We start from the raw sequence: 13,518 nt of genomic DNA, 5'->3' as shown, positions 1-13,518 counted from the left end.
GTGCAAAACGCATCACTCGTTAGTATTGAGATGATAAAATATATTTGGACCGAGTTTATCGGAAAAGAACCAACCCACATAAAGTTAAAACTGAGAAAAAGAGGTTTTAAGTTTCATTACTCCATAGGACTCAATGTAAAAAATAAACCCTCTTTTCTCAGACTAATTTTCTTGTTTCGACTTTAAGTTTTTGGCAGGAAAAAATGTGCGTCTAGTGAAACTCAAAAACATTCCCAACTCAATTTTTTTCGAAAATGTGGGTTGTCTCCTCTCTGATAATCGCGGTCCATTCATGTGGACAGAGACTTTAGGTACTAATTTTCGCTTTTTTGAGTCCACGCCAAGTAGATCCACGCACTTCGTCTTCTGTTGCACTTTAAAAGAGCGTAAACTTACTTGGCGTGGACTCTTCTCGTCTTGAGAATGTTTTACCTGCCCAAACCAATAAAATTCCCCAGGCGCTTAAGTGAAACGTTCTTGAGTCGGACTTATTTTAAGTCCAACAGTCAATATGTAGACCTCGCTGTGAAACAGGACAACTAACAGCATACGAGGCACCTCTAATGGTTAATTGACCAGTAGCAGGTATCAATTAATCATTTTCACCGCCGCCTAATGAGGTTCTTTCGTTCTGTTTGTACCTGTTACGAAAACATTGAGGTTCCTCGCCGCCGTTTACCAGTATACATGTTAACTGGTATACTTATAGCGCATCAAAACCAAACTATTTTCCGAGCCATACGTCAATGAGGGATGGAAGGGAAAGCAGTTAGTCTAATGGTAAGAATTGAGGTTTAGTATCATTTAGATATTACGCGTATTCTGTGGATAGGAGGGTTTGCATGGCGATACTTTGAATCGAAGAGTCGTAGTGTTAAGATAAAACATAAAAAGTGTCACTTCTTGTAAGCACTTTCGTCCCTTTGAACGTGTGACCTCGTTATGTTTTCAAAAATAATGTATCCAATATCCGGTGTTCGATTTTCAATATTCAATATCTGATGCTCAATGTTTATGTTCAATGTGTTTGTCAGCTACCGTCGCCCCCCCCCCCCCTCCCAAAAAGCGAACAATTAATGAAGCTTCGGGCATCTATTGAGGTATTGTTATCTGCGGGGGAAAATGGTACCTAATATATGACCTTTTTAATTGAAGGGGGGCGTGGGTCCTTCCTTACGATCATGCTTTCTGTCATATTCTCGTTTTTTTGTGTTCTGATCGTTGAGGTGTTTCTTTCATGTCTATTTGTTTTTCCGTCCATTCGCTGATTTTTAAGAGGAGAATTGAGAATCAATTTTTTGGCGTTGTTCATTGCAAGTTACCGGTCAAATCAGTCAAAGCCAAAAGATCATTCGTTAAAAGTTTTTCTCTTTGTGTTGTATTCGTAGTTTTACTCGCAGTCAAAGACAAAAAAAAGCTAGCCTCTGGTCTCCCAACAAAAAATGTCGAACGTTTTCGGTTACTTGATCGGTTTATCAAGATAAAATACAGATATCCCTTAATCTAGTATGGCAAAGAACGTTCTTAAGTATTACATTATCTTAAGTATTTTCACGGCAAAAAATCTGAAAATTACTCATGAAAATTTATACATTTTTTGCATTGCATTTTTTTTTTATCTTATTCAAAAACCTCTTGACTAGATGCGAATCCAGGGGAAGGGTATAGGAGGCGTGCGCCCCCTCCCCCTATTGCCTGGAAAAAGGAAGAAAAAGGACTGGAAGAAACGGGGGAAAGAAGAAGGAAGGACGCTTATCTTTGATAATTATCCACGACGAAATTGACTCAAGCTGCATATTAGATGCTTTAAAATTTCGACAATTTTCGGAGGAAAGCCGCTGAACCCCCTTCTACGCCCCCCGTTCAATGTGTCCGGGTCCGCTTTTGTTCTTGACGTCATTTTAGTTTATTGTTACCTGTATAAGAATGGTCGCCAACAATAATGTAACTTTTACTTAATCTTTACTTAAAAATACTGAGGACGCCAATTAGGTTTGTAAGATTTCCGGTCCTTGTTATACTAATAGGGCACCGCTGCTGTATTTCCTCTCTCTTCTCAGCGATCCGATTGGTGATCTGCTGCGCCCGCACTCACTACTCATCGAAGGCAAAAAAGTGAAAACTCCATGAAAGCGCGGATTCGCAATCAGTAGGTGTGCGGTCAGGAGCACATAGCGATCAGATGACCGGGCCGCTGGGGGCAGCTGATCAATCAGAGCGCCGTTGGTTAAAAATATCTCAAAGAAGCTTCAAATCATCTGTTGCCGCTTCAGACAAGTATTTGCCGAATCAACTACTTCTAAGTCGAGAGAAAACATATTTGAACGTATTTCTGCCAAACAGAACTACGTGCATTATGACGTAAGCCCTGTTATGCACATATTCTTATGGGTCTGAGGGCTCATGTCTAAATGCACATAGTTCTGTTTGGCAGAAATACGTCCATTTAAGGCGCGTCCCGTGGTCTGGCCGCGGTTGCGGGTGTTTGATATAAATCGCATCCATGGCTAATAATGATCGAAAGTTTTATTCGGTGGATAACCGGAAAAATTTGAGTTTTGGGTAGAAAAGACGAAAGGGACCCATGGGTTCCAATGGGTCCTCATGAAATCTCCATTGCACTCTCATGGGATCGTTTCGACCAGGTTATTAGAATGATAGTAATTTTTACATCTTCAAAGTTGGAGTTAGACAAAATGGCCCTTCAGGTGAAAAAATAGAAAAGAAAAAGAATAAAAAAAAAGAACAAACATTTTACCACAGCCCATCGACCGTCTAACGTAAGAGCATATCTCAATTCTGACGTGAGCCCTTTTTTACACATAAATCCATGCTTCCTGGAGCTCATGTGGAAATCGAGATACGCCCTGACGTCAAGGAGCGACGAGCTACAAGGAGCTCATTCTTTATCATTTGACGCAAAGAACACCCCCGAAAATTTACTCTATACAGTTTGCAAAAATTGCACTGATTGTTCACTGAGCTTAACAATTTCAATGTCCACCTTTAGGAACATTTTTCCTGACTCCAATGAAAGTTCTCAGGTGTTTTCAAGGCGAGCGCCTCCGATGAAAGTTGGCAAAATTGTAGGAAAAGCAGTTTAGATGAGAGATCATAAGTTTTTAATGAAAATTATGAAGTTTGGCTTCACTGCTATAATCTTCGACACTGATACAAGTTTGAAAACACTGACAATTAAATGAGAATTTCTCCCCCGGCGAGGAGGGCATCCTAATGCATAGTCAACGATCCCCCTACCCCTCGAAAAAACCGCATCATTGCCTGCTACTATATAAGCTAAATTACTTTCCAAATTTAGCACAGTGGTCTCCCGTCACACTGCCCAAAATGATTGTAAGTATTTCTAATTTTTTATCAAATTTCTTTGTGATTTTCGGATTAATCCTGATAAATATTTGTAATGAAGCGAGGCGAAGTGCTCCTGAGGTGGGGACTCCAAATTGTGCATTATAAAAAAAAATCGAATTAGGTTTTTGAAGAAAGAAAAAGAATCGATTATCAGTTTTCGAAGCTACTTACTTGTGATATTTATTACTCCTGAGATCAAAACTTCAAGCTATAATTTGCATTTTAATGGTGATGTAATATGTTCAAGAAATAAAGTGCTTCTAAAGCTGGTAACATCGTCGGCAGGTTATATTTACGCATGCTTTTCTCGCATTCGAAATTTATCTTTTCGTACATAAAAAATCTGTACCTGAAAAGGTCAATTTTTGGGAATTTTGGTTGTTGTCTACGCAAATGATACATAATTAACCCCTACGAGCCAAGGGTTTTCGAGTAGATAATTTAATTTTTCTCTACATATGGAGCTCCTTTGCCTATCTCCGTCATAAACCTTGATGTTGATACGTGATGCAAAAATGTTAGCTCTATCTTGCACGTGAAAGGTTCGTCTGCGCTTGGGTCCGAACAAAATCGTGGTGAATTGCTTTTATAACATGACCATTCTTGAGGATATTAGCTTTTCTAATTCCTCTCCCTTCGTGACAAGGTTTAGCATCTGTTCACACATATTTCGTTAAATTTTCATATTTGACCAGTTCCTTCATTGCTTAACGAAAATTTCTCTTTAAAATTTACCGCGGGATGGGAAGGCGGGAGTGGGGGAAAATGACAGGGTTGACCTTATCACTGAGAAAAATAATTTTTGATCGCGAGAGCCGAACGTTCAGGGTGGCAAAATTTCATGAAAAATAAAATCTTGAAACTATACGTGAAATATTTCATGAAATATCAGAATGTTATGAAAGATATTAAAAAATACTGGTTTCTTTTCAAGTTTCACAAAACGTAAAAATTATGACTTTCTCCTATTTTTGTGCATTTGAGTGCGGGGTTGCATACTCCAGCCCCTGATAAATATGAAATATTTCACAGTTTCGTGAAATCTCGTGAAATATTTCACTAAAATTTCCAATCTTCCATTTCTTTCTCATGTTTCTTGCCACCCTGCGAACGTTCCATACCAATCAAACAATTTGCATACTCCATGATTGGACCCAAGTGATTGAAGAAATCACACGAATTGAACGTTCGATCTTATTGGCCATATTCTGTGTCGTTCCTTTGACAGCTCCTTTCGTGAGAAGGTTCCATATGGTTCACGTTGTGATTAAGGGAGGTTTAAGGAGGTTCTCGACATAGCGTCTTAAAAATGACGCAATTTCGACAAATGTCGCGTTAAATTTATCGAAATAATTTCGGAAATAAATTATTTTAACTTCTCAATTACTTTCACTTCCCGGTCCGATCCTTTTTTTATTGTTCTTTAGTTTACACGATGGCCATTTCGAGTGTTGAACTCCACATTCGAGTGTGAAAGTCACACTTGAGGATGAGTTTAACACTCGAAATGGCCTTCATGTAATCCTAAATAACAATCAACAAAGGGTCGGACTGGAACAAAAAGTAAGTCAATACAAGTGATAATGACATCCGTCAAAGTGCGAAAACCCCTTGGTTTTAAATTATTATGAGAGCTGACAATGATTTGCCGCTGCAAAAAGTAAGAAAAACGGAGGGAACATCCCTGGTAAAAATTGGCAGTAGAATCTCTGTTCCAAAATACCATAGACCTACAGCCGGCTGTAAGATTTCCACTAGCTTCTATAGCCGGCAACATGCATCATGCGTGTTAAGAAACATGCATCCGAATTCTTAAATTCGTACCTTGTCGAGTGGTCCATTAGTTGGTTCCTTGGAATAATGCACTGGAAAAAAAGAGCACATTGGATCTAGAGTCCAGACTCTTCCCTGGTAAAAATTGGCAGTAGAATCTTTGTTCCAAAATACCATAGACCTACAGCCGGCTGTGAGATTTCCAATTGCTTCTATAGCCAACAACACAATTTCTTAGCCTTTTATAGCCGATGGCGATTAAGCAACAACCTGGCGATGAAGTGTATGCTAAACGTTAATAATTACGGATGCTAGGACTTAGTGAGTTTTTGGACTACCGCTCTCTTTTTGGGCCGCAGTATCTTAATTTAATTTGCGAGGAAAGCTCCGTTCTTTTGAAGGATGCCTGCCATTCCTAATATGTTGGAGCGCCTTCAATTTCGTATGATACTGTGCAATACCTCTGGTGCGAAATAGTTGCTTCAAGCGCCGCGGTACACTGCGGCGCGGCTGGCGCGGCGGGCGGGCAGCGGCAGCCAGCGCTGAACGCGCATTGGCGCCTCCAAACCTAACAGGGATACTTCACGCATTGCGCAATGCGTGAAGTATCCCTGTTAGGTTTGTAGGCGCCAGTGCGCCGCCGCTCCGCTTTGTGTTAGGCTCTAATATTTAATCTCGCGGAGTCAGCGTTTTTTAACTCATGACTTTGAAATGTTTGCACACTCTGTATGGATTATTCTCATTTTAATTGGTGAAAAAAAATGTGTAGTAAAGGAAAATATGATGTGCGTTTTGTAAATATTAAGGTGATTCCGTACAAACTTGAGGATTTACAAAGCACAAGAATGTTTACACAATTTCTTATAGCCTTTTATAGCCGATGGCGAAAAAGCGTCAGCCAGGCGATAAAGTGTAAAGCCCGGCGATAGGAACTATAGCCCGTCTGTATAATGTTTTATCGCTTCGTGTAGCCCGGCCATATGATTTGTTCCACTTTCTACAGCCAGCTATATGATTTTCTATCGCCCTCTTCAGTCGGCTATAAGAACTCCTATGGTATTTTGAAACGCAGCTCCTATCGCCAATTTTTACCAGGGATTCTATTATTTTGACAAAGTTCAAGGTCGTCACGGACAGACCTAAACCTCAAAATGTTTAAAACCTGCAAAACTCTTCTTTAATATTTTCAGTAGGTAATTTGAAGAACAAGCAAATTTTTGTAATCCCTTGTAAATTTTTGTAATCTCTAAAATTATGATATCGAATTTTGTTCGAGATTCTTGCAAATGTATGCAGTGCACTTACTTAGTCTTTTTTATGATGCGAATGTTGAGGATCCCTTTAAATCTCCTTTAATCACAATGTAAATTATTTGGGGCCTCCTGCAGAAAGATGACCGACGAAGGATCAACTATGAATGCGGCGTGTAGGATCGAACGTTCTATTCGTACGATTCAATTTCTTCACTCATTGTCAGTTTGGTCCAACCGAGGTGTCCGGTCACTCCGATCTCACGAACCGAATTTTCAATTCTACGAGTCGACATTTTGCTTGGACAAATTGAATTAAATCTAATTAAATTACCTACCGAACGCTCGGCTCGTACGATCAAAATTTGTTCAGGTATATGTATATGTCGCAGGAAATTAGCAAGCTCCGGCAAATTGCAATCTATTCGTGATGAATCAACAAATTAAAAAAAAATTTAAAGTGAAAAAACGAGATAGAAAGTAGTGATTAGTATGCTTTGAATTCCAACATATGTTATTCCCTCCTTCTTGAATGAATGCATGGTACCAGCTAGCACACTCGCGAGTTCGTGAAATGTAATCAATAATAATCTGCGTTGGATTTGGTTTGGTTAAGCAACTAAACTAACTCCATGACAAAGCGGAGAGTATCGCTGGATTTGAAGGCGCTCCAAGCTGAGGTCGTGCCTTGAATTTCTTCGCTAAAGAAACCTTAACTATATCGATGTTATTTAAATTGCAATTTGACGAATGGACAAGTACGGAACTTGCAAATTGCCGGCGATTGCTGACTGCCTGCGACATATACAGGGTTATTCAAAAGTCTAGATACCCCCTCCCCTTTAAATTTTGAACGTTTGCACAGAGGCTTGAACTTTTGGGTACACTTTTCGATCAAAAAAAGTTCCTTCTTATATCATATTAAATTTTTGAGGAAGCCTTGCAGGGGAGCCGGGACCCACAACTGTTTTTTTCAAATGGCAACCTCCCTTATTGTGCTTCATCGTTTCATAGGTTTAAAAAATAGTGAATTTTCGCAATTTCAAGACAACAATTAAATATTTGATACATTTTGGATTCGGTGTGTGTTTTTTTTTTTTTAATGGAGACGGTTAACTAACGCTGGCTCTAACCCCCCTCCCCCTTCATACGCAGATTATAATGCAGAGTAACGCAGGATCATAACCTCTCCCTCCTCTAAAGCGAAAAATTTACGAGTTAGTAATTTATGAACGCTCCCTTACGCGGCGCGCTACGCGCTGCTACCGTGTGAATAGCTGACTGGAGTGACCGAGGCGCCTTCCATTTTTTTATATGCAACACGCGTATCCCTGGAATGCGTATAGTTGTGTCAAGTCGTTATTTTCAATAGCTTTGAATGCGTTGCGTATTTTGACTGACAATGAGATATGAGCAGAAGAGACCCCTTCCCGTCTTAATCTGCCTGTGTGTCGTTTAAAAAGTTTAATTTTAAATATGTTCCCATTAACATATGCCAACGTTTTGAAATTTGTGGGTTACAAAACAACATTAATCAATTTTTTTTTTCAAGGGATGCAATTTCATCAGCTAATCAGTCTACACAACATGTAACATTATTAACTGATGAAATTGTGCCCTTCGCAAAAGAGAGATTTTCGTTATAATGAGTGTTTATAGTGAGAGAACTGTATTACGACGGTGAAACTACCGAACCACGTATCTCGTTTGCGGTGTTTAAAAATCTACGCTCACATTTTATTTTTTTGAAGTAGACCAAATCAATATCATTCCTTGAAATTTTCACAGAATTTTTTCCGCACGAAGAGGAAAAATCAAAGACATTTTCAAGACTGGACGTTAAGTAGTTTTTCATTTAAAAAATAAAGTATGACAGGAAGTCTGCGACGTCGCAAACCGCGATACGTGGTTTGGTAGTTTCACCGTTGATTAGCATTTTTAATAGTAAAAAATGCAAACTTCGCAATGAGCTGCATTGCCAAAATGAGCTTATTCTCAAGCTGAAACTTTAACTGACGAATTGTCTCATCGTAAGATTTTGTTTTAGACATATTTGAACGAAATCCCTGCGTCTCCAAAAACGGGCACAAAATGCCTTTCTTTGCAAAGGCTCTCTCTTTTTTCCTACTCGGTAAAACCACGGCTATCCACCGCTTTCAACATTTGAAGTGTTGCTTGTAAATGACATCTACGGTGAAAGTCGCAAACCACGTATTTCGGGTTGCGACATTGGGGTATTAGTTCCTGCCGTGACTAATTTTTGTAAGGGGAGAACCGCTAGGTAAATTTCAATTCTTAAATACTTACGTGATTTTACTTCTCTGTGCAAGGCAAATGCTGCAAACTTCGAGGAATACTGCTGATTTGTTCGGAAAGAAATAAAATAGGAGCTGAGATTCTATAACACCGCAAACGTGATACGTGGTTTGGGAGTTTCACCGTCGACATACTTCAACAAAAAATCGAATGAAAATCTAGTTTTCCCATTTTTAAAATAGGTCATGATGCATCGTCCGAAATGTCTACCAGGTGGCTCCAAATCGCCATCAACGGCCAGAACCGATGAAAATTACTGAAAAAATTTGCATTCTTGAGGGTGCAAATCGTCGAAAGACATTCAGTTCACTTGCATAAATCACGACTTTCATACAGCAATACTCAAAACGATGCTTTAAACCATTATTACCTAAAACGCACTGTTGCCAAATTGATCCACTGCCTGCTAGCCATTCGCCGCTCTAGCCATTGACGGCTGCTAGGAGGAAGGTGCCCTACTAAAGTGTAGATGATGTATTTGGTCTGGGCATGTGTACTATATAATAAAATAAAATAAAAAAAAAAATAATGCTACTTTACCACGTGACTTTATTGACAGTAATTTTCGTCCGCATTCGTGTTACAGATTCGGCATATCGTGCTAGCGATCTCGCTAGCATTAGCGACTGCCGACCATGCCCCATTGAGTAGAGAATATGGGCCACCTGCACCATATCCAGCCGAGAAGCCGCCTTCCTTTGATTATGGACCACCTGCCCCGTATCCTAAGGAGCAAGCTCCAGCTCCACCGCCACCACCACCGCCCCCTCCGCCGCCGCCACCACCACCACCACCACCTCCACCAGTAGAATATGGACCACCGGCTCCATACGCACCCGAGGCTGCGCCGCCACCTCCACCGCCACCCCCACCGCCTCCTCCGCCACCTTCACAGTACGGACCCCCAGCTCCATACGCACCCGAAGCTGCTCCTCCGCCTCCACCCCCACCTCCACCTCCTCCTCCTCCTCCTCCTCCACCCGCAGAATATGGACCTCCAGCTCCTTATGCACCTGAATTAGCACCTCCGCCGCCGCCGCCGCCTCCGCCACCACCCCCGCCCCCTCCACCACCACCACCCGCAGAATATGGACCTCCAGCTCCATACGCACCTGAATTAGCACCTCCTCCACCTCCGCCACCACCACCCCCACCCCCACCCCCACCCCCGCCTCCACCTCCACCCGCAGAATATGGACCTCCAGCTCCATACGCACCTGAATTAGCACCTCCTCCACCTCCGCCTCCTCCACCCCCACCCCCGCCTCCTCCACCACCGCCACCCGCAGAATATGGACCTCCAGCCCCTTACGCACCCGAAGCTGCTCCCCCACCTCCACCTCCGCCTCCACCCCCACCCCCACCTCCTCCACCGCCACCTGCACAGTACGGACCTCCAGCTCCATACGCTCCCGAAGCTGCTCCTCCACCTCCACCCCCACCGCCACCTCCACCTCCTCCTCCTCCTCCTCCACCCGCAGAATATGGACCTCCAGCTCCTTATGCACCTGAATTAGCACCTCCGCCGCCGCCGCCACCTCCACCTCCTCCTCCACCACCACCTCCACCCGCAGAATATGGACCTCCGGCTCCATATGCACCCGAAGCTGCTCCTCCTCCACCACCGCCGCCACCGCCGCCACCTCCACCTCCTCCACCTCCTCCTCCACCACCACCTCCACCCGCAGAATATGGACCTCCGGCTCCATATGCACCCGAAGCTGCCCCTTACGCACCCGAAGCTGCTCCCCCTCCACCACCGCCGCCGCCGCCACCTCCACCTCCGCCGCCACCACCACCACCACCACCACCTCCAGCGGAGTACGGACCCCCAGCTCCATACGCACCCGAAGCTGCTCCTCCGCCTCCACCACCACCTCCACCACCACCTCCTCCTCCACCACCTCCTCCTCCACCGCCACCACCCCCGGCAGAGTATGGGCCGCCAGCTCCATACCCCGCAGAGCCCGTCCAAGAATACGGACCACCAGCTCCGTATCCAGCTGAGCGTGCCCCGCCTTTTGAGTACGGGCCTCCAGCACCTTATCTACCGGTTAATTATGTAATGTCGAAGCATTTTCAAATGGACGATCCATCCCGAGGATACTCTCATGGGTAAGTTACACCACACAGTGAGGGGCCACAAGGCAGTCTCGGTCCTACCAATTGGTCTTCATTGTGACAGGAATAAATGTGGTGCAGGATCTTGAATCATTCTTTCCGTTGTTTTTATAAAGATTTTAGTGATAAAAGGACGAACAATTTCAGAGAGTTTGATCATGGCATGCGGGACGGAGTATCGAGTTAATGGTGAAAAAATCGATTGCCTTCATTTTTCGATACTTATCAAAGTAGGGCCGCGATTGGACTAGATTCTGCAATGAAGGAACTACAATTCCTCACTCATCCGTAAAAGCACCTATCTGCCAAGAGAAATCACGAGGTACCTACAAACGCCATTCTTGAAATGAGCCGGAAAAATTAGTTCCTAGTTGCTGAATGCAGTCCAATTTCGGCTTAAAAAATGATTTTGGAGGGTGAAAATAGCATCGATGGCGGAGTCGACAAATTTTTCGTTCCGTTTAGCTCTTTCACATAGATTGTCGATGTTCATACAATTATCTCTGTTTGGATCTTACGATTTTCCAATATACCAAATTAATTTGACGGATTCAACCGGAACCAGTCTAATTGCTTCAGACGTTGCTGAATTGTCTCCAATATTTAGTATTACGCAGAGAACTAGGCAACTCTGAAACTTGAACTGAAAGGTTGATAGGTAATCATGTGCCTATACAGGGTGGCTAAATCTTCCTTGTCCGGCTTTTTTTCGGTTATTTTTGTAAGTAGGAAAGCAAAGTTTTTGAAAATGCTATACAATCAAATCATGTTCTTGCTTTTTCCCAGAATATCCCTCTCTTGACTTAACCTTCAATTCTTATACCCAATAATGTCTGTTTCAGGTACACCGATGGTAAAGGAACAAGCGTCTCTGAGCAAGGTGTGGTTAGTGGCACCACTCTCATTAAATCTGGACAATTCTCCTATACGAGTCCAGAGGGCAAGCGTATCCACGTCAAATACATTGCAGATGATAGAGGCTTCAGAATTATTGAATGAAAACTAGGAAAATACAAATAGGTGCTCAGTTGTTCAATGCCAACTGTATCCTGAAATGCACAGGTCTACCTAGCTGTATACCTACTCCTGTGAAGATTTCACTCGGTGTGAGTTGAATGAGGTTAAATTCGCCCTTGAAATGTAATTATTTACGGGGAAAGCAAAGGTGTAGCTGATTAAATCACTGCAATATCAGAAGAACATATTTTTCAACTGAATCACAGGAAAAGTTTAATTTTAAAGGTCATTAGCTAAAAGCTTACATTATTTATCTCTGGGACTTCAAAAAATGAAACCTCTGGTGGTGTCCTACCTCGACTGAGTGAAATATTGATCATACGGCAATAGGTCCTCAGTGATCTGCCCAATTTATAATCTTATACTCTGATCGTTAAATAAAATGTTGTTTACTCCAAACGATGGACTGAATGATTTATTGCCATGTTACCGTCTATTGTGGCATTATTTTGCAGCCATCCATAGACAATATAACTCCACAGAAGGTACCTACAAGGGTGTCTGCTATCGAAATTCAGCATCAGAGGCTGTTCGGCAGATCGTTGCGAGAAAAATTTGAATTAGTATAATTTTATACGACTTCTGACAAATTAAACTGGGAGCCACTAGTTTTTTGCTCTTTTCCTTCATCCTTGAGTGCAGTTTGATTGTTAGAATTTCGTGTTTGTCAACTGGACAAGACAAGACTGGGAGGAATGGTCTTATGTGATTGGCCGGGTGATTGGTCAGTCACTGAATTCACTGGACACAGGTAGGACAAAGAGGATGATTGATGAAGCTGGCCCATCACATGGTTCGATTCCACCTTAGTCTTATCTCCCCCAGTTAACAAACACAAAATTTCAACAATGAGACTGCTGCAAAGGTTTGATTTTTTCATCATTTTTGGCAACCCTTACCTGCGGACCGATTATTGAAACTGATAGATAAAGCGATAGACAAAGACGACAAAAGGGATTTGGAGGGATCCTATTGGTGGAAACGGGTTGTTGCAATGGACAAAGGAGGTAGGTAATCGACTAAGTAACGGCAACCCACGAGAAACCCGACAGTTAGTCTATCATTTTCCCCCTTAGTCGATGAGAACCACCCATTTCAACCAATAGAATTGCTTTATACCCCCTATGTCATCTTTGTCTATCGCTTTGTCTATCAGTTTCAATAATCGCCCCGCAGGATTGCATTTTGCAAAAAGGAACCAAGAGCATTCCAATGTTGCTAGGGTTGTGCAACTCACATTTTTTACACTAAAATTACTGAAATCATGCAAAAAAGTAAATTTATACAAAGCTAATTTTTGTCTTTTATAGTTTATTGGGACTGAAATTTTTTGATGATCAGTTAATATTTGCAAGATAAAAAAGTTGCACAATCTCAGCGACATTGGAATCCTTGGTTCCTTTTTGCAAAATGCAATCCACCTAATGAACTATTTCACAAAGTATCTGTGGAAAATTGGGAAAGAGATAGAGATAAAGGCAGCATTAGGTACCTACATTTTTTTTTTTGGAGGGGGGGGGGGGTGTTAAACAGAGCGGTGACGAAATACAGGGATGGGTGTTAAAAACTGCATTTGTCATTTTATTACTATGTGATTTCTGAATGGTTCCTTCCGGGCGATAATTAGTTTTTTCAACGTCCTTGAAAAATGTTTGAATCATATTATTTTTTT

General features: G+C 42.1%; 1 protein-coding gene across 1 annotated transcript; it reads left to right on the top strand.

The window, feature by feature from the left end:
* Positions 1-3,334: 3,334 nt before the first annotated feature.
* Positions 3,335-12,245, top strand: LOC109033997 (uncharacterized). Its single transcript, XM_072297547.1, has 3 exons — positions 3,335-3,354; positions 9,295-10,823; positions 11,672-12,245. Exons 1-3 carry the CDS (start codon positions 3,349-3,351, stop codon positions 11,826-11,828), a joined length of 1,692 nt encoding a protein of 563 aa, XP_072153648.1. The 5' UTR covers positions 3,335-3,348; the 3' UTR covers positions 11,829-12,245.
* Positions 12,246-13,518: the final 1,273 nt, after the last annotated feature.

This window comes from Bemisia tabaci, chromosome 1 (genome assembly GCF_918797505.1).
Source record: "Bemisia tabaci chromosome 1, PGI_BMITA_v3".
NCBI lineage: Eukaryota > Metazoa > Arthropoda > Insecta > Hemiptera > Aleyrodidae > Bemisia > Bemisia tabaci.
Note: the sequence above shows the minus strand (reverse complement) of the source record. Positions and strands in the feature narration are given on the sequence as shown.